The sequence below is a fragment of the Neopelma chrysocephalum genome, unplaced genomic scaffold, assembly GCF_003984885.1.
Source record: "Neopelma chrysocephalum unplaced genomic scaffold, ASM398488v2 Primary Assembly neopelma1_80, whole genome shotgun sequence".
Lineage (NCBI taxonomy): Eukaryota > Metazoa > Chordata > Aves > Passeriformes > Pipridae > Neopelma > Neopelma chrysocephalum.
Genome location: NW_020897741.1, coordinates 933,805 through 960,006, shown reverse-complemented (window position 1 = coordinate 960,006; position 26,202 = coordinate 933,805). Strand labels below are relative to the sequence as shown.

Below are 26,202 nucleotides of genomic sequence, written 5' to 3'. Positions count from 1 at the left end.
AAGGTAACGTGAAACCTGTGAGCTTGCAGGCACGCCGTGCTTTATTTTAGGAACCAAGGGCAAGAAGTGACTTGCAGGCTGTATTAGCTGGGTAGTCTCTTTAAAAAATAGGACAGTCCCACAGCTTCTGAAGTTTGGACCTTGCTTCAGCCTAAATCTAGGCACTTGTTGACTGTCTCCATATTCAGGAAAAGACTTTTGTTGGGCTGTAATGAATAGAAAGGACAAATGAACTCAAGGACTCCACAGAGCAGTAGATGAATTGAATGCACCATCCCTATCCTGTACTGAGGGAGGCTAATGCTGTTGGTTTCTTTGCTTCTTATCTTGAATGCCTTACAGCCCACGATCAACTCTGCTGCAAATGAAAAATTTTTGCTGTCATTGCCAGACCAAAACTTCTTTGTTCTCTGAGACTTCTTGGAAAACATTAGAAGCTGTCCTCAGATTCTCACTTTAGCCCCCAAACCCCAGAAATGTTATTAATTTGCTCAACTTTACACGCTCTGAGTCAGTCTCTGCCTCATATATTTTATATGAATTCTGATTCCAGATACAAAGGTGATAAGATGATTTAAATTCACATTAATAAACCAAATGTTTCTAATTGTAACTATAGGATTTGTAATTAAACCCATAATCGATCCATCAGTTGCAGTCTCTAAATGTGATTGGTTTCTTTTAAGATCATTTTGTCTTTTCTGGCCTGCTGCTGAAGTTTCCAAAGTGTTATGAAGTGGATGGTGACTAATTTTTCTCTCTCTTTCTTTAAAATGTACTTTTTAATGTAAAGCTGGCCCTCTCTGCACATCCTTCTAATGTTTGGATATAGACTTCCTTTTTAGCCAGTTGTTTTCAGTGACATTGTGCTGCATCGATGTGAAGTTCTCTGCTGCTATTTGTAATAATGATGATGACAATTTATCATTATTACAAATAGCAGCAGGGAACTTCACTTTTTGATTGCTTTGGGTTTCTGCTCCTGAGCATTCCACTTTAAGCATCTGCTTCTGCACCTTTTTTTAAGGGCAGTCATTTGTTTCCATTGGTTGATTTTCACATTGTTTGGTCTTATGGATACTTTAGTATTTACAGTTTGGTTTTCTGCTTCTTCCACACTTCCTGTGGATCTAGATCCAAGTCACTTCTTGTGTTCTCTGCAGAGGTTTGTGTGCCTCCACAGTAAGGAAGAGAAATTCAGTGTATTTCAGTTCAGAAATCATGTGAAGCACCACACTGATAAAGAAATTACCTTCCTAGGCTGCTTACTGAGAGAGAAAGTGGACAAAGTCCATCCTTATTAACAGTCTTCTGCACTGGCTTTTAAAGGGAACATCAAACTTGATGTGCATGGGCTGAGCTGAAAATGCCCAAAATTTGATATACTACACAGAGTACAGACTGACTCATCAATGCTCTGTGAAGACCTCCCTCACAGGCTGCTGGATGGCTAATTTTGGCTGAAGCAGGGGCTTAGACACCTCCAGCAGTTGTCGCTATATGAGGGAGCTGAACTTTGTATCAACCACAGCTAATGGAGCATCTTTAAAATACATGAGAAAACTGTCCAAAAGCAGGAGAGCTTCCCTCCCTCCTGTTTATGATAGAGATTCTCTTGCAGATTGAGGCAGTCTTGAGTCACTCCTAGGTAAAACATGGAAGGATTTAGGCAGCTGCCTCACCTGCAAGGTTGGAGTTACTTCCGCTTACATCTTTTTTTGCCATTCCATTGAAGTTTGCTTTCTCTTTTGGCAGACAAGTGGATACCACAGCACTGATTCAGGCATCTGTCAGCTTTCTTTGCAGGAACTAAATTTCTCTCCTCTTAGATCATTGACTCCCACATCTTCCGTCTTTCATTCTGTCCTTTCTGCTTCATTGCTCTCAGCAAGTAACTTCTCCTCTTTAATTCTTTAGCAAGAAATCAGGCTGTTTGTTTTAGGGGAAAATCCTGTTCTCTGCTTGGGAGAAGCGTCCTCCAAGAGCTGTCAATTGTTTGTAAATGACTTACCTCAAGGGAATAGGTATCTTAGGTTGTACCTTTCACCTGCTCCTCAAAAGACAGCAAGGAAAGCCAGGGGTCTGCTGATTAAATTCGAGATGTAGGTCTGCTCCTGATGACTTTACACTAAGCCAAAGCTTGGCACAGAGTTCATCTCTTAATCAGGTACCACCAGTCCTGTTTCAGTGCCTAATCACTTACCTCACATGCACTGCTGGAAATAGTATCTCAGGCAGTGATTCTCTTTCTAAAGCCTTTAATTACAGCCAATCATTTGGTCCTTTTGTTACTTCAAGGCCTTATAGTTTGTTGGTTGGAAAAGTAGGATGAATGCTCCATTTTTTTTTCCAAATTCACTGACTCAGAGAGGGCATCCTCTGACCAGTGGGTGGAGTTTTCTTCTCAGGTTCTATTTTGCTTATTTTTAAGTGCACACATGTTAATATTGGGTTGTACTCCGTGCTCTGCTGCCTTTCCAGATCCATGGAGAGCCTGTGGAAAGCCACTACCTGCCAGCTTTACAGCATATTCACATGTCCAGGTGTGCTTGGTCCTGCTTGCTCTGGACAGCCTGTCTCATCTGTGCAGGAACCTGCCTTTGCAGGCTCAACATGGCTGTGCCAGGTGAGTCTGATCATGAGGTTAACAGATGCACAGATGCTCTCAAACATCTGTAATATGCCCAACTTCACTGCGGGATTAGTCACCCTTCTCAAAACTAGGTGTCTAAATCTATTTGTGCATCCATCTGTGATAGCTGATGCCTTGGAAGAGGCTCCAATCTCTACCAGAGCATCTCAGATTTACCAAAATGCAAAAATTAAACTGTTTGGAAGCATTCTTTCAAGCCCAGATAGGTTTTGCAATCGCAAGCAGCAATGTGTGGCTTGGATTTCAGATTTTGGTGTGTCACCCATACTAGAGAAAAACAAGTAACACTGAGTAACCAAAGTTAAGGATGTGATTAATAGGCATTGGCTCCAGTTTCTTTTTTTCACCAGGAAGAGGTAATAAAGAAATAGTCATGCTGGGAAGCAGCCTTAAACTAACTAAAATCCATTCATTGTGGTGAGCTTGATGATACGGACATTACATCACCAAGACTGACTCCAGTTTTAAAGCCAACTCTGTCCGCAAGCTGCAGCTGGTAAGACCCTCCATCATGGCTCTGCTGCCCTGATTTGGGTTTTTACCCTGAGAGAGGATGGGCTAATAAAGAAAATAGATTAAGGCGTCATATCCTACTAAATGCAGCTGGTAAGATGAATTACCCACTGAGGACTTGGACTAAGGGTTGTGAAATGAAACTGGCCAGCAATCTGCATTTGTGGAGGGATCTGCATTTGTGGAGTGATCCAGGAGCAAGGCTGGAGGGTAATGCAACTTCTAGAAAGTGGGGCCAGAAGTAAAGAGAATAAAGTAAGCTGATCTCACTCCCCCCAAATCCCCAACTTCAGTTTTAAAATACCATATTCCAAAAGCACAGCTGATGCCTGTAAACACTTTCACATGTGGAAGTTTCACCATAGCCAGGATTCGTGTTTGCTCTCTGGCAGTGTACTGAAGCAAGCCAAGACTAATGAAAGCTGAGGGTAACTCTGGTCCAACATCTCTAAGTGGGCTCTCTATCTATGAGGTCTTAAAGCAGTTTTTATTGCTCTACTGTGAGATTTGAGCTTTTTGAGCTTTTAAAGGTTCTTGGTAGGGGCCTGGCTCTGCTTAGCAGTACTTACCTCAGACTTAGTGATACAGTGTTGGCATTTGTGAGTGTCCTTCCCACACCTCTGACACGTGGGATCACTTTTTTCTCACTGGTGCAAGGGTGGTGTCTCATACAACATTTGTAATTCGCATTTAGCAAGCAAATAAGCAGCAGAAGAAAGGAAATCATGGAACATGGAATCATTAAGGTTGGAAAAGACCTCTAAGATCATAGAGTCCAACTGTAATGTTTCCCTGAATGAGCATGACATCTGGTACAAGAAGAGTGCCATTTCTACTTTCCCACTTCTGAAGACCTGAAGAAAAAAAATGAATTTGGCCAGCTGAAGGGGACCACAGCCCAGTTCTGCTGCACCACATTGCTGGGCTTGGTTTCCTTGCACCTTTTGAGCAGGCTAACTGCATGATTTATGGATAAGAGAGCCTGTTTTATTCCCTCTCTGAGCTCTGAGAATGGGCACCTGGAGGTGAAGACTTCTGACCTGGAATCACCTCCAGAAGAGGTACTAATATACTTGGAACTCTCACTTGAATGAATTCTCTATGGACTTATTTACATTTGGAAGTTAAATTACCTACATGCACTTCATAACAGCCAACAGGAGTGATGTTCAGTATTTTTATACTCCTGAGACATGTGGGTAGAAGAAAATACCATGTTGTCACCTCTAGAGCTCTGAATGATATGGTGGTGACTGTGATTTATGAGGGTGCTGTAGTCTCATCTATCACTTAGACACCTCTCAGATGTATTATTGACATCTTCAGTGCTAGTCAGTGAGGGAATAAAGATGCTTGAATATGACATTTTGTCATCCAGCTAAATGAGCTCCTTATCGCAAACCCTTTGAAGTGTGTAAGGAAGATGGTCACATGGAGGTTTTGATTGCTGCTCTTACATTTTTCAGTTCAATGTGGAGGACAAAGATATTGACAAACCAAGAAAACCAGGAAGGGAGACGAAGCTGATTTCCATATTGGTGTAGTCTTCCCTCAAAATACTAGTGGCTGCTTGCCCTGGCATTTATGGGAATGCACAAGGCATTTTTGCTTAGAAACTGTGTGGAGGGAAACCCAAGAAAATTTCCCCTTTGTAACCAAAAGAAAGTCTTTGAAGTAAATACTTGGTCAAAATTTGTTCCTAGAGCCTATTTATTTTTTTTTTCAGGGCTAGAAAACTATGACTCCTTCCAAGAGAATGGCTCAGGTCTTACCATGGGGAAAATGAAAAGAGTATTTGGATTTACCATATGGGTAAATGGTAAATGCCTGCTGCTGTCAGTAGAGTTTAGCTGGATCTTCTAACACGGGTACCTCAGATGACTTTCTGCTGCCCCTGTATCCACCAGATTTTAGTGCTCTATAGGATCTGGAGGTCAGTGAAAGGAGTAAGACTTGCCTAAATTGTGGCTGTTTGCTGCAAGAGCCAAGAAAATGGGCTACTACAAGAAACCTCCACCATGCTATATTGAAGTCAAGCTGGCAGCCACCTAAAAGCAGTCAGAGACCAATATTGCTTAAAATCTTCTGTAATGACCTGGATAATGGGGCAGAGTTCGTAGGTGGTACCAAATTGGGCAGGACTGTTGTTACAGTACAACTGGAATACCAAAGTGCCCAATTCAAGGTTCTCCAAATAAAGTGATATCTCTCCAGGTGAAGGGCAAGTCCAGTGAAGAGCCACTACACTGGTGAGGGGGCTGGAGCACACAGTATATGGGGGAATGCTGAGAGACCTGGCATTTTTCAGTCTCCAGAAGAGAAACCTCAGGATTGGACCTTATGGCTGTTTTCTACTACTGCATGGGCAGCTCTGCAGAAGACTCTTCTTGGAAACACACAGAAAAAACCAGCAAACTAACACCAAAAGCGATGAACACAAGTTGCAGTAATAGAAAGCTGAGTAGATACAAGGATAAAATTCTTCATTCTTTACCTGGAGAGGGGTTTAGCCCTGAAACAAGCGTCCAAGGAGTTTGGGGAATATTTCTCTGTGGAAAACTTGCCTGGGCAAATTCCTGAGCAACCTGATGTAACATCAAAGTGGGCTGTGCTTTGGGCAGGAGGTTGGATGGGGTAGGCTCCATATATTACTTTCAGCTAAGTTATGGGATGGTTTATGTGCTGCTGTTACAACAGGTGACTTTTTTCCCTGTGTATGTTTCCCTGGATATATTACAAGGTTTGCAAAAGGTCCATGTAAAAGAGGCTTTTACAATCTTGGTGCTCTGTTTTCTGTGCTAGAGGCTTTCATCCCCATGTGTAATTGAAGCATAGACAGTCTCTTCTGCTTTACTGCTCATTTTGGCTGCTGCAGGTTGAGCTGGGGTAGCCTGGCAATTGGAGAGTTGAGGACTTCACTACTGATATTTGTGAATATGGAGGCCTGATCTGTGCCCAAAAAAGTTGGGTATGTAGGGTTACATATAGACTGGTAAACTAGCAGTACCAGGGCCTGGGCACAGGTACTGGAAATAGGTCTTCTGTACTGAGAAACAGTAGCATAGTTTGTTGCCTTAGTCCAGCTAACACACTCCTAGTCTGTCCCAAAGATCATAGAATCCAAGAATGGTTTGGGTTGGAAGGACTTTAAAGATCATCTTGTTCCAACGCCCCTGCTCATGGCACATCTTACATTAAGCCCAAGTCGCTCAAAGCCCTGTCTATCCTGGCTTTGAATGCTTCCAGAGGTGTTTTGAGGTTCGTTGTAGGACAGAGACTGAGTACCATCACTCTATTTTGGAGGGTAAGAGCGTTTAATATCATGGTTATGGGCTGTTCCACCACAGTTGGCCTCAGGGTCAGGGATGGTCCAGCGTAAGTTTTCATTTACCAGTGAACATGTACCAAAACAGTGTAGATTGGCTCTGAGCACTGATAAAATACCAGTAAGGACTGCAGTGTTAGGACCTGCTCTGGATGATGGAGTTACCTAGAAGAGGCTGGGTATCTAGGGCTATGTGGAAGGGGCTTTTACAACTTAAGCTAGATTATTTGTGGCACTGGTGAGGGGACTAGAGTAGGGTCCCACAGCTGCCTGTAGGCAGTATGGCATGTTGTTTTCAGTGGATATCATGGGCAGGTTGTCCTCTCTTGGGCCAAAAAAAATGCAGCTGCTGCCTGATAAAAGTGGCATCAGGACCGTGCTCACCTGCCATGTACACATCAGCTGCTCTGGACTGGATACAGTGAAAAGAGCCTGCTTCTGCCTGGCCCTGTGGCTGGGTGACCTTGTGTCCATGCTTTCCACCCAAAATACTGTGGGGGCCTTCTGTAAATTGATATTTGGGAATAGCCCTGTTATATCTCAGGCTGTATTACCTGTTTGGGGTAATGCTTGTTGGCAAAATCATTCTAAGGAACAGGGCAGCACCAAAACAAGGAGGATAACAGTGTGCCCAGATTTAAGCCCTGTTTGATTTCCTAATGCAGACGCTGCTGCTAAAGTCAACATGAATGGAGACCACAGCCTGCTCAGAACTGCATGGGAGGAAGGAAGTCATCAATACCAGGACATGACTACTGATAGCTAGAAAAGCTGCCAATGTTACTGTGAGGATATATGACAAATAAAACTCCTAGAAGTGTTTTCAGTGAGCTGAATCTATAGCTCTGACATCTGAAGAGTCAATCCAATTCGTTAAGGTGGAGAGCACAGTCTGTAGTTACTGCACATTCCCACATGAGGGACGTCCCAAAGGCTGACCATCTCTGGGGACAACATACGCAAAAGCCTTGTTGTGCCCCTCACAGGACAAATAATGGGTAATGCTCCTGTGCCAGGGGGCAAGGCCCCTGAGCAGACAGCTGTGGGATGTTCTCTGTTTTGTATGGGAACAATTAGAAGTAAAAAGAATAGGCGCCCTCCATGAAATCCTCTGCAGTGCTTAGATTTGATGAGTTTCTCTAACTGGACATTTGCAAAAAGACAATGAATCAGGATTGCTGCATGCCAGATGTTTCCACTGGAACCTCTGACACTCATTGGATCAGAAATCCCCTAAGGAGGTTTGGGTGGTTCAGTATGAAAATGTTCACATGGAGCCTTGTTCTTTTGTCATTTGCATCATGCTGCCTTTGATTTGAGGAAAAAAAATATGCTACCCTCTAGGCTTGGTTTTCTGTGGCTTTCCTGTGTCTCTCACGGCTTTTGTTGTTGTGCTTGTTCTAGCTCTCAATACCTTTTGGGGTTCATTTTCCCTTTCCCTGCCTCCTAATTAGTGACCTAAAGGGGTTTCTATGCCTTTCTCTGCAGCTGTCCTGTTGCTTTTAGCAACAATTTGATGTTGAAGAAATGTCTCCTTGTCAGCTTCCCCCTAAGCTTGGTCCTGGCTGGATGGTGAAAGCAAACTATCAGTCTTGCACCTAAAAGCTCAAGACCTTGTCTCTACAAATTGTTTTCACCCTAGCTGAGAAGACAGGCAAAACCATCTGATAGAAAATAGTACTTGAGAAAATACCTACTTTTGGGGCTTTCCATATTCTAAATTCCTGATATATGAAATGTTTCTACTTGCATGGAATAAATGTGCTTAAAACAATATTTCAACTTACATGGTAGATGACAATATTATAATTATTCCACCTCACAGTAATTCTCATTAGATTTAGAAATACAACATCTTCTAAGGGCAGACAGGGACACTGGTTACATCTGTCTGCAGCCGGGGCCAGAGAGGGGCACTTGACACAGCTCTTGTGGGTGTTACAAAGGCTAAAAAAGCCTACCCAAATTCTCCTTATCTCTTCCCCTCAAAATGAAACAAGCTATATTGGGTTTGCATGGTCACATTTTGGTAGCAGGGGGCTACAGGGGTGAGAAGATGCCAGAAGCTTCCCTCATGTCTGACAGAGCCAATGCCAGGTAGCTCCAAGACGAACCACAACGGGCCAAGGCTGAGCCCAGCAGAGATGGTGGAAGTGCCTCTGGGACAATGTATTTAAGAAGGGGAAAGAAGTTACTGTGCAACAGCAGTTGCATCCGGAAAGAGAGCAGTGAAAATGTGTGAAAGCAACAGGCCTGCAGACACCCAAGTCAGTGAAGAAGGAGGGGCAGCAACTGCTCCTCCTTCCCAGTCACAGGAGTTGAGATTCCCATAGTGCAGACCATGGTGAGGCAGCTGTGCCCCTGCAGCCCAGGGGTCCATGGGGGAGTAGAAATCTACCTGCAGTCCATGGAGAAACCCACATCAGAGCAGGGGGATACCCAAAAGACACTGTGACCCTGTGGGAAGGCTGTGCTGGAGCAGGTTTCCTGGCTGGACCTGTGACTCTGTGGGGGACCCAAGCTAGAGCAGCCTGTTCCCACACTGGAGCAGGGGAAGAGTGTGAGGAGTCCTCCCCACAAAGAGAAAGGATTGGCTGAGACAACGTGATGGACTGAATGTAGCCCCCATTCCCTGTCCCCCTGTGCCACAGGAGGGAAGGAGGCAGAGAAAATCAGGAGTGAAGGGTTTTGCTTGCATGGTGGGTGGACCCTGGCTGAACACCAGGTGTCCCCCAGCCAGAGTCCACCCACCACACAAGCAAAACCTGGATAAAACCAACACACCCAAATCAAATCAGACTTTTACCCTTCCCCAACAAGACCCCAATGTCCAACTCCCTTACACCCGTGAGATGGGAATTTGTTAATAACTTTTCATGTTACTGTGATCCATGGCATTATTGGACAGCTAAATTAATCTGCATGAATTCCATGTGAATATTATAACTGTATTAGCTTATTAACATATATTCTGTTGCTATGACAGTCTCTTAGTGCATGGGGAAGCTTGTAGTGCTTTTGGATAAATACATTGGAGTAAGACTCCAAAGATCTGAGACCTTTCCCCATGTTCTGCATTGATTTGTTCTTGTTAGTCTTTTTACTTTTCTGTGAAGCTATTCTCTCCATCTATTAAAGTGAAGATACTGATACCTATCTAGAGTCCTTTCAGACCTTTGTAGAATGGTGAGAAGTAATTATTTTTATTACAGATAGCCTTTTCCCTGCGAAAACAAACCATCTTTCATTTACAGCCTTCTTTCTACAGATGTATAGGGGTTTCTCATTCTTCAGTGGTCTTTATGGTAATTTCCTTTCATCAATTTACAATTTCTTAGAGGTGTGTTAGAGTCAGATACACCTTCCCATGTAAGCACAAAGACTTTTAAATATGGAAATCTCATATGTATGTGCTCTCAGTCTGCATCTGGTAAATTATTTCTAGGCAATTTCTGTTGTGAATGGAAAAATATTCACAAAGAGGTATTGTTTTTCCCTTTTAGAGTGTCAGTCAGCTACTGCTCTCCAGCTCATGATCAAGCGCTGTCATGGGAAAAGAAGCTGCAGCATATATGCCAGCACCTATGAATTTGGAGATCCTTGTTATCCAGGCATCCAAAAGCACCTTAATGTCATCTACACCTGTGGTACGTCACAAAATTCTCTTACTTTAAACTCTCACAGGGGTGTATGTTTGATGAACAGTGGTATGTGGAGAACAACAAGACATTATCATACACAAAAAGTTGTTGAGCTTCCAGTTGGCTCACGGTGATTCCTGTTTAGTCAACAGGGGAAAGTTCTGTGGATCACTGGAGTGGTTTAATTCTGTCACTTTTTGTACTCGTTGGCTTGATAGAAAAACAAAAAAGGTGGAAATGATATTTTATGAACACATTCAGCTGTTTCTTCAAGGCAGGAAAATCAGGTGGTGGAATCAATCCACTCAGTGGAAGTTTACACCCTGAATTTTGGCACCCTGCAGCAAAGTTGTGGTTATCAGTAGGATCCTTATTACTTTGTTCTGTATTTCATTTTGTACCCTAGAATCAGATGAATACTAATCCATACTCATCCACTGTGTTAGTAGAAAGTCACTCCCAAAATCTTCAAGTGAAAATTGCAACATTTTTTCCGAACAAAATACTGTTATTAAAAAAAAAATAAAAAATGAACAGTTGGAGCTCTAATTTGGGAGTTTAAGTCATAGTATTGAGCAGACAGTGTGCTCCTACCTGACTAGTCATCTTATTTTATAACACAGGAAAATTGTTCCTGCCTGAGCCCTGTGGTATAAAAACAACATCAGGTCTGTTTTCTTACTGTGTGATGATATTTTGGTCATTTGTATCTGACATATTTAAAAATATTTTCCTCAGAGTTTTGCTTACATAGTCGTTGCTAGGATCAGCTTGGTTTATCTCTCTGTTCCTTTCTGCATCCACTTGGAAGAGGAAATTCTGGTGCGACTTTGAATGTGGTGAGAGATGGCGGAGCCTGTGGTAGAGGAGGAATTTTGTGTCCTCAGACAACAGCTCTGTGTGTCACTCCCTGTGTGTAACTGCAGGAGGCTGAGTCTGATGCCATTTGAGATGGAGTCGCCAAAGCATTTTGTGCAATTGCTATAGCATGGTGGATGTACAGAACCTTGAAGCGCAGAGACTTCAATGCAGAAGCAATGGGGCTCTGAGTTCGTCTGGCTGTTGTTTCGTTTGGCAGGAGAGGCAGGAAGATTGGGTTTTGTTTGAAATGATGTAGCAAGAAGTAGCAAGGCTATCCATGCAAAGCCCTGTGAGTTTTCCATTCAGGAAGGTGACGTTTTTATGTCACTTTCCTCATAAAGAGACTGGAGAGAAGCTTATCCTCATGGGGATTTGACAGAAATGAAGGCAATGCAGCAAAACAGGAGCTCCATCCCTCAAAAATCCAGGGAAAACAAACAGAGCCCCATGAAGTATTTCCAAAAGGATTTCTTCTTCAAAGGCCTCAACAGCCTTATTCTGGCTTTGTGATCCTGGTCTCAAAGTCCACTACAAAAGACATTAATGATCTCTTAATCTGACCTTAGCTTTCCTAGTCCTAGCCTAACTGCATCAGGAAATGAGTCACGCTTGAGAGCACAAAATGGCATGTTTTGCTTTTCCGTGGGTGAAATCTGCCTCATCCTTTGAAGGTGGCCATGGCTCCTTTTCAAAACCATGATCTCAGACATGTCTCTGAGCTGGATTTTGTGATCAACAGGCACATATTTCTCGCCTCAAACAGCAAAATCCTTCAAAATGTGAAAACCAAATAAACAAGAAATCAAATTCCAGTCCTGTCTGCTTGTGTCAGACAGAACTAAGTCCTGGCATTCTTTTAGAAGAAATGATAAAACCAAGCAGTTTGATATTCTTATGGTTTAGAGCATGGTAGTGTAGCGAACCTTCTGTTTGATATCTCTTTGTTTCAGGTTTCCATAAAGCTTCACACATTATTGCTTCTAGTATGGTGCTCTCCTACTTTCACAAAACCTGTGGAAGGGGACAGGCTTTGATGAACAAATGTGACTGCACTTCCCTGTGACCTGTATCTAGATACATATACCTGTTCCCCCCACTTGCAGTTGGAAACATGTGACCCCTGGAATGAAGGATGTGGCTTTGCTGAGCAGTGAAAAATGCAGAATGACCCTGGCATAGCTTGGGAAATGTGATGGGTGTAAAAATGGATTTTTCTGAGCATCACTTCAACCCTTCTTCTTGCTGCTTCAAGCAGGTGACCTCATCACTCCCTGAGATCAGGCTGTGCAGTCGGTCTGCTCCTCTCTGTCACTCCCTGTCTGTCAGACTGTGGCAGAAATGTCCTGCCATTGTTCAGCAGCTTGGACCATGTCACTGTCTTACCTCTGAGAAAAATTGCAATGTGACCTTGTTCAATGTTACTGACCCACTGTGCTGCTTCAGAAGAGGTGGCGAGAGCAAGCATAGTGGGGGACATGGCAGTGTGGGTGGACAGCCTTCATACAGACATTTCCCCTGTGAGAAACTATAGTGAGTATGGGGACAGGGCAGCTGGACTCTGCTCTTGCTGCTAAAGCATGGGAAGGGTGGTAAAGAGACTAATATGTCTTCTTCTGATAGCAACTCATGAAAAAAAATCTGCTGAGGGAGTAACTTATGAGGTGACAAAAAGTAATATTAACTGAAAACTGGTGTTGTTAGCAGAAATCACAGCTCTTTTGCTGAGATGGACCCTGTGACAGGATTAATGCTGGTGCTGGCTGTGTGGACAGCCTAGGGAAGAGCTGGTGAGGTGACTTATCTCCCAGTCCTGGCAGGAGAACATCTGCAAGGGTTTCTTGGGTCAGCAAGTCCAGACTGTTCTCCTCTAACTTGACAGCACAAGCTGAGCCCTATTCCAGATCTCCAAGAGGTAAATGGATGAGGCAAAGGCTTTTCTTTCTTTAAGTCATACTATATTTTTTGGAGGTTTATTCCTCTAGTCTCCACATTTTATTGGACATGAGAATGCCTGACACACATACGCAATTTAGTTGATGAATCTGATCTTAAGTAAAGGTGTCATCTAACTTGTTGCCCAGCTGTATAATTTTTATAATATTTGTTGTAATTACTCCAGCCAGTGGGAATGTCTCAAGCCAGCAGTTCTCCATATCACATCATATCCCTTTGCATCTTGGGCTCAATGCCTGTTGGCATCACTTAGCTGAGAGGGAAATGCCACCAGTTACTGTGTGTAACTGGTATGATTGAAACAAACAAGTAACTGGCAGCCTGGTGTGACGTGATCTCCCATGTACAGTAGGGTCCCATTAGCCCAGCCAAGGAAAGAGATGAAAAATCTTCCAACATGAAAACATTCCAAACTTTAACCTTGGCAGGAGCTGAAGTACAAAATTTTGGCCCAAAGCCAGATTTAGCTAATGGGATGGTGTGGAAGGTGGGAATTTCCAGTATGTGGGTTCCATTACTGCACTAATAAATACATTAATTATTTTTTTCAAAGGGAAAAGGCAAGTTAATTCTGGGAAGCACATAAGGCATTGTGAGGTTGATCTCTGAGTGTAGCAGCTTTAACTAGAGGCAAATATAAAAATTTAAGCTCTGCCTTTTCTTTAAAATGTCATGAAAATCTTAGGGGGTAAAAGGAAATAAAAAAGTATTAATGCAACTGAGAAAAACAGTGCAACAAAGGCTAAATAGGTTTTCTTTCTTGCTTGCTTGCTTGCTTGCTTTTTTTCTTACTTTTTTTCTTGATTTCTTTCTTGCTTTTCTTGCTTTCTTTCTTTCCCTTCCACCAACCATCTTCCTGTCTCTCTATCTTTCTTTGGTATAAAACATTGTATTTGTAAAATCTGAGAGTAACTTGCTAGTGGTTTGGTACTTACTGATAAAAGTTACTGTGCTCTTGACCTTTTCCTTTTTCTTAATTGTCCACTTATTAACTTCAAAGGATCCCTTTAATTCTCTATATCTCTTTCCTCTCTAGTTTGCTAGACTTGTTTTTTGGCATATGCTGAAGTCCTAACTCAGCACTTCATTAAAACCTGTAGAATTTTTTCACACATATAGTGCCACTTGGACTCAAGGAAGCATTGAAGTGCTTTATTTTAAGACCTATGGATAATTACCATGAAAGTTAAATATTTTCTCAAATCTTTCCTTGAGTGGGAATGAGGGGCTTGTCTGTGTGTAAAGTGAAACCTTATTTTTAGCACTGAAAATCAGGGGAGCAGTTCAGAGTGCCTACTGTCCCCACTGCCAGACCTACCTCCTCGTGCAGTCCATGGAGGCTGCAGATGTAAACCCTCTGGTAAGGACCTGCTGTTCTTTAAATACAGATTGGTCAGAAATGGCTTCATGAGAGTAAAAGAAAAGGGTGGGTATTGCGAATTTCTTTGTGTCTAGACATGTTTCAGTGGGTTGGATATGGGTCCTGATAATTGGTGACTTTTTAGTGTCACTGTTAGATATATGCTGGACAAAATAGAGGAAAAATGGCTGTGGATGTGTTTTTGATGTGAATATCTGTGAATATCTGTGATACGTTCAGATGTGTGCGTGCCTCCTGCGTGATTCATGCTTGCCAGAAAGGGCTCACTGGGCTGAGAGCTAATGAACTGCCATGGTAACTCATAAATAGCTTGGAAAATCCTGCAGTTCTGCCACATTAATAATCCTGCCATCCTGCTTTATGAGGCAATAAGTTGAGTCCCAGGGGCCAAGCGCTTCACACCCCAGTGAGAGAACTGCGCAGGTAGAGAACAAAGCCTGAGCACAGGAACAGCAGCTACTGTTGTTTTGGGGTGTCTGGTGCTGCTGGGAGACCAAAGAGGGTCAAGGAGAGGTGGTAGAGGTGCTCTGGGGCTGTGGGGGTGTGCTGACTTTTGCTTTCTCTGGTACTTGGGAAAGCAGTCTGTCTTTCTCCAAAATGTTTTGTTTAAATAAATGTCCTCTCAAGCTGGACTAGAGGCAGGGTCTGTGTTAGACAAGAGAGCTCTGACGTGGTTGCCCTCATGATGGTGATGAGGAGGGAGACTAAAAAGCTGCACAAATTCTCTACTGTCATCTCAAAGGGACTGTGCTCTGGTCCATTAGCTCCTGTGCAGTAAATCTATCAATGCCTCAGGCTGGATGAATGTAATGGTTCCTTCTGCTCTTAAAATGTATGAATTCATGAATGTAAAAAATGCATTTTTATCACTGCAAAACCACTTTCTGTTGCTATAAAAAGCAATTCCAAGATCTGAAAAGAAGTAGGAAAGGAGCAATTCCAAACTTCTAAGAAAAAACAAAAGCCTTTTACATCCCTTTGAAATAGAGCAATGCAGACAGGGCCTTGCTAGAGAAAGAGAGACACAGAACGTGTAATGCAAACTTTCTTTCTTCAAAAGTTGAAATAAAATTTACAAACAAGTAAACATTTTAGGCAGTCTAGCTCTGGGACGTTACACTGAATGTATAACGTTTGATAATGTTTGTTTAACTGGGCTTCTTGTATCATGCTGTGAAGCAGAACTCACAAATGTAGATTTGAAATTCAGAGCCACGTAGGTTTGACCTACCAAATAAATAAACAACAGAATAATTATATGATATAGTTCCATTATGTGGCTACTTTCATTGTCAAGACATTGTGTTCAGAGATGGTTTAGGACATCTGTTCAAATCCTTTGTCTTATTTTCTTAAGATAAGAGAAGTTTGTCCAGTAATTTTTGTATCAAGCCTGTGCTTCTCCTTAGCTATAGAGTATTTTTTAAAAAGCTATCTGGTCCTCACGTAATGACTACAAATAATGAAAAATTCATGAAGTGGGATTCATCTGATCAAGTGTAGACACATAAGCTGTAGCGATTTATAGTGTAGACATTCCCATCTGAGAAAAATACTTTTTGCAGATAATGGAGAGAAGCAGCTGCTTTTGAGGCACAAATCATCTCATCCTAAAGTAAGTGCCTGAAAGAGATGAACTGCATATTTGAAGTGACAGTTCTCCTGTACTGACTATAAAGGGAGCTTCTGGTGCTTAGCTGACACACTGTTATCTACATGTGGATAACATTATCTACAATGCAAATATATCTATATCTATACCATCCCATCCCTACAAGTGTTCAAGACCAAGTTGGATGGGGCTTTGAGCAATGTGGTCTAGACGATTTTTAAGGTCCCTTCTTACCCAACACATTGTATGATTCCATGATCCTTTGAACTGGTTAGATGGCTTTCAACCACCATGTTCTTATGCAAATGCTTCTTTTGGTCAAAATTTTAATTGTCACATGATGATAATACCAGTGTTTTCTCCTAACATTTATTGGTTTCCACTCCCACTGTTTGACAGATCTCCAATTGTTATAGATTTATCCAAGTAAGAGAGGAACATGATGCTTATTTTAGCTCTTGAGAAATTACCTGTAGCCAGGAGTGTTAGTGTCGAAAAAGTTCTCAAATAGCAGCTTGGTATCTTGCACCCCAGCTCAAGGTTATATCAGTCTCTCCACTTGGGTGTGGAGAGAGATTTTCTTGTTAAATTGGTTTTGCATGGGATTGAGGTCCACTTTCTGCATTTCACCTTTATAAATTCCCTAAATGTTTCCAGGAGCTAGGATGGTGACAATAGATTTGCTGACTTCTTCAACTGATTTTCAGATTGTTCTTTTGGACTTCAGGCCAGATTTGTCGTCAGGGACTGTGGCTGGTGAATTGGGAGAGTGAGTAGAGTAGATACATTGGTGATGTAACATCTGTTGCCAGTTTCTGCAAGCGAATGGACCTGTTGAACATCCTTCCAGACTTCTGCACATTTCCATGCAGGTAAAGGAAAAGCAAGGAGTTTGTTTCTCCTTTCAGAAACTTAGAACTCACTTTCAGAATTCATCACACTTCACAGAATCTGTTAAATAAGCAGTGGCAGTGTAACTAATGACTGCACTGTGATGAGCAACCACATAGCTCAAGGCTGATGAAGCTTTGTCATCTTTGGTGGTGTTACCAATTTTTGTGGATGCAGTTTCCTGGATCTTAGAGAGAAACAGAGAGGAAACCCCTCAGTCAGCAAGACTCATAATTTGGTTTCATGGCACAGATCTGCTGGAGATCACGGATTACCTGAGGGTAAAGGCAAGATGACATCTCTTTTGCTGACCAGTGCTAAAGTGAGTGGGGCACATGCTTTACTGCGGGCTTGGAGGTACCTGCTAATAACAGACTATAGCAACTGTGCCATCCTACACCAAGGAGGAATATGCTACAGGGACAAAGAGCTTTTTATGTTTAACATTAGTGATTGCACAAGAATGTGAAATGTGACATGGCGCAAACAGCCTCATTAATTTTAAGATGAAGCTTGGTAAATTATGTAATTGAAAGCTGTCATTGTGCTGCTCCTGTTTGTCTTTGCTTGCTGTACAACTCGCTTTGGCTTGATCTGAATCGCACATCCAGGAGAATCCGAACACGTTTGGCCTGGCTGGCCCAGACACACCAACTCTTCATTACCAGGGCAGAATGAGCCTGTGTCTGACACAGATTAAGGCAGATAAATATTCTGAGGAAGGAGAGCTTCTGCATTTCAGGTGGAGGAGGAGCAGGTAATGCTGTCACCTCAAGGAAAAGGCTTAAAAGCCCTTTGATTCTTGCGGAGAAGAAATGGAGACCTGGAGATAAAAATCATTGCCTTGGGGATGGGGAGGAAGGAATATGGGGATGGAGGAAGAAGAGAGGGAGTTCAAAGTACACCTTTCATGAAGATCCTAAGCAGAGTTAGCTGTAAGACAAGTGCAGCCTTACAATTAGACAAGCTTTACTAGTCTGTTGCTGTGGTCCTCCACCTCTGGGAGGCATACAGAGCTCCTGCTATGGAAAAAGAGTCCCATCAAGAGTTAGCTAAAGTACTGTGCAACTCCTGACCCCCACTGTTCACAAGGTGTGTGCACTTGAGGTCCTTATTCCTTTTATCTCTATCTTTCATTTTTTTTTGTTTTATTTTAGTTGGTAAGGACTATGGTCTAAAAGTTACAGGGGAAGACTGCAGGGAAGGGTGGTCAGTCTGTCATGGTGGAGTGAGTGATGGCAAGGATGGGAAGGAGGCAGGTGGGACTTTAATTTTGCATTCTGGTATTTTCCATATGAATTTAGAAATTTAAGAAATGCTTTAGGATGGACCCAGAATTTCTACTGTAATAATTGTTACACTGAACTGTAATATAACTGAGATTTTATGGTGACTGACAAACCTTTGAGGTTTCTAAACAGATTTGTTCATTGAATGATTTCCTCTGGCATAAATGTGCACATGTCCCTGAGGCTGAACAGCAATCTGTCATCTAGAGAAGGGATTTCAGGCCTGGTGTGGATCCAGAGGGCTCTGCCTGGCTGTCCTGAGACCTCCACGAATGAATAGGGAGGGTACAGCCTTGAAAGTACTTGTGATCCATCCATGATTTCACCCCACAAAAGCAGACCTACCTGAGAACGATTGTGCAAGAAGACATCTGAATGCCATATACCTAAAGGAAATATTTCAGGAAGTCTGGAGAGGGGTAAGTGGAGCAGAATGAAAGTTACATGGGGTATCTATGAGGTGAATTTTTTTTTCTGTAAGCTTAACCCTGACATACAGACTTTCTATTCTTTGACATCCTGAAGCCATTAATGATGGTCTTCTAAAAATTCTGACCATGAGTAAGTGGTATTTATAATTTTATTACCACAGGTTACATTTTACCTGGGAATCTCATTAAATAGCCTCATAAATAGGATTACTGCTGATTCTCTGTGCCTGTCAAGACCTGTACAGGTTTCAAATATAGTAATTAACAGTAATGTTGCCAGGTATGAGTCCTCTTTACTGGGGAGGTGGTAGGCAGACAGTCTGCCAGCCCCTTTCATGCAGGAGGCTGCAGGCTACAGCCAGAGGAATGTCTCAGCAATGAATGACTGACCCTTCATTCAGTGATCACCCGAACTCCTCCTAATTGAGGTTAATGCCAGAAGCATTGACACCTTGATGTTAACTCGTTAGTGCCTGGAGGCTACTGGAGATTGCTGAGAGCTCAGTTAAACGCTCATTAAATTACATTTAAAGGGAGCGTTTGACACCATGACCAATTAAGATATATTTGCATGGATAACGTGTGTATATATATATATATATACACACATATATTTTACCTCTGTTTTTTGAAAATATATCAAGACAATGCCATCTCCTTATACCCTTTATAACTTAAATGATTCTACGATCAAATGTGTATTTAATTGCTGGGAAGTGCACTAATGATTCTGTGAGTGTTACCTCAGCAAGGACTGGTTGTGCAATGCACTCGATTACTAAGAAATGGTTCCTGCTATGAGTAATTTAGTGGTTACACAGGCAGGGCCAGCCAAAATTTGGAAAAAGTGTTAATCTCATTTTATGTGTGGAGACAACATTTACACAAGGGTTCTTGTCGTGGGAGCTGAAACTAAGAACTATCAACTGTCTCATCAGTGTATATTCTGTGGTGGCTTTGTCAGATGAGCAGATCCATGCTTTGTTCTCCAGGTGGAATTTTCACCATGCAGTATTTCCTGCCGAATCCTTTCTTATATGAAATGAAAAGAAAGCACAGGATGTGGCAAGTTAGTTTCTAAGTTATTCCTGTTTTGAACCTGAGCTGTGGCTTTGCATGATCAAACCAACTAGTCCTGCATGGACTAGACAGGAGGAGGATGCTGCGCCTTATATGAATTATGTGATTTATAACAGCTGAGTGATGGCCAACCTGTGTATCTTTAGCCATGTATCACTAAAAAGCATTTCTCTTGTTCCACTTCAAGTTCTTGTCTAGGAAAGACCAAGTAATGGTAGGGCATAGAGGCTCACATTTTAGTGCCTTCTCATGATCTGGTAACCTTCTGCAGGCTACCCCATTTCATCCTTCAGTGGTATAACAGAATTCCAGAGAACCACTCTTCCCACCCACTTTGGACATTTTTTTTTTCATTCCTGCTTGATCTCTGAGGCCCAAGGCATGAATATTTTTTCTTCTGGTTGTGTGGAGATCCTGGAATGGACTTTTACAGTCTTGGTGTCTGATCATCTCTGCGCTGTGCTTAGAGACAGGGATGCCAGTGAGACATTTAAGAGTAGACACCTCCCAAAAGTTCCCTGGGTAATGTCTGCTCAGTGCAGATGACCTTTTGTGGGGCACCTCACCCTACAGTGAGGAGTAGATTGCCATGGAAGTTAAACCCCTGCTGTCTTGTTCTTCAGGAAACTTCCCTAAACATTCTTTTTTTTTTTATTTACTTTTCCTACCTCCTTTTTGTGACCTCCATTTATTTAAAGTATCCACACCCATACAGTTAATGCCCCTTCAGACAGTCACCTCAAATACTGTTGACAGTGGCTACTTTTCATGTCCTGTTTTAGTCACTGTTTAGCTAAGCCATTCATTTCAGCTCCTTTAATCTTTCCTCATAAATCAACCTCTCCAGTCACCCAATTGTCTTTTTTCCACAACTACCTGAATCTTTTAACAAACACTGAAAAGGCTTATGATTATTTCCCCCACCCCACCCCCAGAGGTCCAGCAGAGACTTACAATTTCTTTGCCATATATTAGCAATGACTGTTGCTTCAGCATCAAACAGGACCAGCACCACTACCTGTGAAGAAAAGCTGACTTTCTCTCTGGAGTTTCAGTCACAAGTATCCTGCTGCTCAGTATTTCACTTATTACCCCTCATCTACATGAACTGAGACAAAGAATATAGCAATTTCTGAATGTCAGAGTAGGGAAGCATTTCTGCATGGGGAAAATAGGATCATGGGGAACAGTATCAGCATCCCTTGCTGACTGGTTGTGTTTCCAGCTTTACAGATACAGAGGCCTGGGGCCTTAAGGATTACTGATACTGCATAATATAAACAATGAAGCAAATCCTACTAGATCCCTGTCAAAGATATTTAACTAAATTCCTAACCCATGAGCCCACCCTGGGCCATCTCTTATCTATGAAAGCCATCTCACAGCTGCCTGCAAAGCCTCTGGAGGCTGGTTAATCCAGGAAGATGGACCCTTGGTGTCAGTGCCTTCAGGGGAAGGAGCAAAGGCAGGAGGGCAGAGTCTTGGAGGTCTCTTTGTCTGATGGGTGTCACTCCATTTTGGTCCAAGCCAAAGCCTCTGGGAAGGGAAGAAGGCTGGTATGCAGCTCCATCTGGAGTCCAGCAAACTTATTCCCTAGCTGGTCAAAAGTTGCCCCAGCCTGGATGCTCATAGCTTGCAGAGACCAGGGAATAACACATCAAGGACCAGTCTGTAGATGGGACTTGAAGACTTGGACTATTTAGTCCCCAGATTGTATGTATTTGCTTCGAGCTTTGATGAAATTCTTGCAGTATGCCTTTAGAATTAAAAAATACCTCTTGAAATGGACAAGACATTACTTTTTTACAAGGGTACATGAAAAATTAGAAAAAAAATACCAGTTTGCAAAAGGGCAACCCCCTAATACATCTCTTTCTCCTTTTCCTTATCAGCAAGCATTGCCTCTTTATTTTTGGCCAAGCATGGCCCTGTGGAGGAGCAGTGGCCTAAGGCCAAGAGGCTTTCTGCTTAACCCTGATTAATCACCAGCTCTTTGGGCAGTCACTGGGCTTCCTCCTGCCTTGTGTGGTTAGACCCCATGTCCTGGGGCTGTTTGCTCAGCATCTGGCAGGAGAGAACAGCAGCCTCACCATGTCCTGTGGGGTTTAGGTTTATGCATCGAGTGCAGACATGATCACAGAGATATGATGAGTCCTTGCTTTCAGTGCCTACAGTTGTTGTTGAACTTTATTGACATGAAGCTTCGGAAAGATCAGGTGTTAAGCTCCTGCCTGACACATCCATTGCTGTCACTCAGTCATGAATTCAATGACTGTCTCATGTTTATCTTACTTCTTTTTTTTTTATTCTTATAATATAAGAAGAAATAATAGTTATTACTATGAAAACTAACTAATATTAAAGTCTTTTCCCCTCTACTTTTTTTTTTTTGGTAGTGAAAAAAATAAAATCATCTGGGGTTTAACCCAGGATTACATAGTAACACACATTTTTTAATGTGCTGTATATTGATCAAAGGTTCTGACTTCTCCTGCGTGAAAGCTGTACCTGATTCCCACAAGGAAAAAAGGCAAATTTTCTCCTCTGTGCTATTAGAAATGATCAAAACTTTCTGCAGATGCCTTGGGTATCAGTGAAGAATGAAGTATAGGATGTTGGTGCTGTGTTGTGGCTCTCTTTGGAGAGGATTGAGCCCCCTAGTAAATTGGACTTGGAACGCGTGTAATGTAAATTTTCTGTCAGATATTTCTTAGCCAGTTACAGTATTAACAAACAAGCGGATTTTCTTTCATTCCTTACCTCATCATTCTTTGTCCTCTAAGTTGTGCTTAATTAAATATGAGGGTGCCTCTGACAGTAAAGAAAATTAAATGGGGAGGGCACAGATACTGGTTTGTACTTTCTGCTTTTCTTTCCTTCCTGTTTCCGTTCAGCCTTGTCAGGGTAGTGATTTTCTCTTAAGCAACACTTAGGCATATGCATATGTTTGCATTTAATTTCCAGATGGGGAGGCAGGCTTCTAATAACTGTGTGAGCTGCTGCTTTATAGATCTGGATGGCTGACTGACTTACCTTCCTTTTGCAGCTGGCCAAGAAACTGTGCCCGTACCCTGGGATGCCGACACACTCATGGCTGAGCCAGGCTTTTGGCCTTTAAAGCTAGACTGGTGCAAAAAATGATTTACCTCTCCCAGTCTGCAAAAATCTTCACCTCCTCTTTACACATGTGAGGCTCTTGATTTCAGGTTCATACAAACTGCTTTGCTTTTTGGCGTGACTGCTCTTTGTAAATTTGTTTCCTGAAGTCTTGAGCAGATTTTATTCAAGGAAATGTATTTCATCATTAGCACTGACATTTTGGTTAGGGCAAAAATATTTTCCTGAGTGAAGGGACTTGTAATGACTCCTCTCTGTTTCTCTGGAAGTGCTCCTCTGCAGACTTCCTGGAAAGGAACAGTGTGTCTCCAGCTGTGTCTCAGGTATCTTGTCTTGGCTTGGTGAGTTGTGTTTTCCTGAGGGACCTTGCTGAGAAAGTTGTAGAACTCAGCGTAGCTGTGTCCAACCTACTTTGAAGTTCAAGACTTAAAGGTTTGGATTAGCAAGCTGGAGCGTGAGTAGAGGGATGGAGTATTGAGTGCACAGACGTATTGATCTGAATAGGAATGCATTTGCAAATAGGTATGTTATTAAACATTCTCTAATGCTGACCAGATGTAGCCGTCTACAGTATAATCAGCTACATATGGACTAGATACGTTGGCCTCCCTTTGTAGTCAGTATATGAAAAGAAAAAGGCATTTCTAGGTTGCAGTTCGTCTCATTTTGAAGTAGATATCTCGGGTACCTTACAAGTGTTTGTTTGTCTCTGACTAGACCAGATGTGAATATCTGCATTGTTGACACCTAAAGTTAGGTTAGATAGTTCTTATGTTGAGTGTGTCTGCTACACATTGACATATTCTGAAAAACTATTTCTCATTACTTTCCTAAGTCTTCAAACCTCGTGATGTCTAAATGAATTCTAGTGCCTTGTTGATTCTAAATTTACTAAATTGCTTCAAATCTTTTCTTTTTATGAAACTTATTAGTTATTGACAGTTTCATGTCTTATTACCAGAAAAGTAAAAAATTAGGTATGTAGTTCAATAATATCTGATTTGGGTAAATAATATCTCTTCTGAAGAGTTTTTAGCTTTCTGTGGGTTTGAACCCAGTTTTGCAGGATGGGATTCAGGTTTTGATTTTGATACCGAATGTAGCTGTGCAGAGATATCAAAGCTCTTGGTGTAGCTAAGGAAACTTATTTTTGTACTGACTAGATATGTAGAGCTCAGTAGCCCATATATACACATATAGTGATATTTTAGACAATTGAGTTTATTTATAGATCCTGCCTAATATTTACACAATCTGCCTTTGATGTTTCAGCCCAGGGCCTTTCAAAAGCACTCAACAGTCATATTTAACCGGATCAGGGGTATTTGACCAGCTGAATTATTCTTGGATCAGTGCTGACAATAATGGGAGCTCACACACCGAATACCCATGTGGACATTTATATGTTGACTCCCCAGCTTCTTGTTGCTGTGTAAAGAAAATACCCTGGGAAGGACTTGTCTTCGTCTGAGGGACACAGTGGTCCTAATATAGTTTTCTTGCTCTGGCAGCTGTCTCTGTAGAGAACAGCAAGAATGCAAGAGAGAAGCTAGTGTTGCTATTTATTTCTTGTTTTTACCCATCTTTGAACACAACAGATCCCAAAAATGGACATGGCAGCGCTATCCTTCTTAACGCACAGAAAAACGTTTCTCTATTTTGAGACATCAGAAGATGTTCTTCTGAAGGGCATTTCCTTTTGCCAGTTTGTGTTAAAAGAAAATCTTTCCTAATCTTTTATTTCAGTGGAAACTTACCTATCTCAGAAGCAAGGGTTTGGTGTTAGAGCTAGAGTCTACAACACTGAAAACATGATGATTTCCAAACAGAAATGCTTTAAACCAACACAAGAATAACAGCTTGTCTCAGAGTCAAAACTCCTGATTATATTTATGCACTCTAGTAATGGAGAATGCTCCCACAGCTCTGGTTCTAACAGCTCTGTGTGGTGTTTGTCCACATGGAAGCAGCTGGGGTGACACGAGCAGAGCTGTGAGTACCTCCACACCCCTCCTGCCTTCTGACTGCCCAGCTATCCTGTGCGTACCCTGGCAGCCCAGATCAGACACGGGAGGCCCTGCCTCATTTGGAGTACATGCTATGGCCAAGCCCGCAAGGAGCTGCTTCCTTGCACAACCTGTGTCACCTGAGGAAGGGACAAGGGCCCCTCCAGTGGAGTGCACACCTCTAGTAACACAGGGAAACTCTCGTCTCCAGCAAAGCAGAGGGTTTAGTGCCTGCACCTTCCAACTAGATGCCGTGGTTTGGGAGGCTCTCCAGGGACTACCCGGCCCTGATCTTGGCAAAGGCCTACACAGCCTAATTACAGCCTTTTCCAGCTGGCTCCAAACTCACCAGAACCATCTGCCAGTGGATGTGTTGCAGCGTGCCATGCTTGGCTACTCCACTGTCCCTGCCTGACAGAGGTGTCCTGGGAGTTTCTGGTGTTGATTCAGTGCCCACTGGTAGGAAATCCCTGTGTCAGGGGAAACCCCCCCCAACTTGCAGATCCCAGCATGTTCTGCTCTCTTTGTGTCTCTCAGGCAGCACAGAGGGGAGGGGATGAGTCTGAATATGTCAAGGAGGTAGCTATGACCTGACAGGCATCCCTTGCACTTGACAGTCAGTTTGGACATTTAACTGTGTTCTGGAGAGAGTCCCCATGGGCTGCACTTGTGCAATGAAAAGATTCCCTGGCCCTAAGGGCAAGTGGCAAGGCATGGCCCGCATCTGAATAAAGAAACTCTCTATACTCAAAGTAGCTGCAGTGAAAAGTCCCTGGTTGTGCTGTCCCCTGGGCCATGCCAGGGTGGAGAACAGGCCAAAACATCTCTGGAAATTTTGTTAGTCACAACATGTGTGCAATTGCAAATCAGTGCTTGGTCCCTTTATTTTATTAATATAGATGTGTCCTGGACTTGAACTTCAGATCAAGGAGTTTTATTGATCATTATTCTTCCAGTACCTCTTTGTTTATTCTTCAGTCTTTCTGGGATAACAGGATATGGCATTCATAAGCCTGGCATGCTTAGAAACATCCCTGCTCCAGATCAGCACAAAAAAGGGCTATGGGACTGCAAAAAAATCTGTTACAGGCAAAGTATTGAAGTATTGAGACTGTCTGGCTCTTGTGTGGTGGAGAGTGAGTCCGGCATTGGCCAGGGAATGGCCAGTGAACTCTGAAATTTAACTGCCCTGATAGTAGGAGAGCAAGAGAGGGACAGAGGAGAGGGCTGTACCCTGGCACTGCAGAGGAAGTTGCCCCATTTTTTGGTCTTGGGCTGTTCTGAAATATTTTTGTCCAGTTCTTTCTCTTGTTTTTGTTGCAAAACAAAGCAAAACCAGCTAATACCAGTTCCCTCCATACCCAGGACACTGCTGCTCCATTTACCTCTGTCTGGTGCATTCAGGGCAGGGGGTTGTCTTCTCTCTGATACTAATGACTTTGTCCATGA

At 42.5% G+C, this 26,202-nt stretch overlaps 1 protein-coding gene across 1 annotated transcript in view; it reads left to right on the top strand.

Annotated features, from left to right (window-relative positions):
* The window catches only part of EVA1A (eva-1 homolog A, regulator of programmed cell death), a 156,954-nt gene that overhangs the window by 43,682 nt on the left and 87,070 nt on the right, over positions 1–26,202 (top strand). Inside the window, exon 5 of the mRNA XM_027690103.1 lies at positions 9,995–10,138. Coding sequence (XP_027545904.1) covers positions 9,995–10,138 — 144 coding nt within the window. The remainder of the gene's footprint in view (positions 1–9,994; positions 10,139–26,202) is intronic.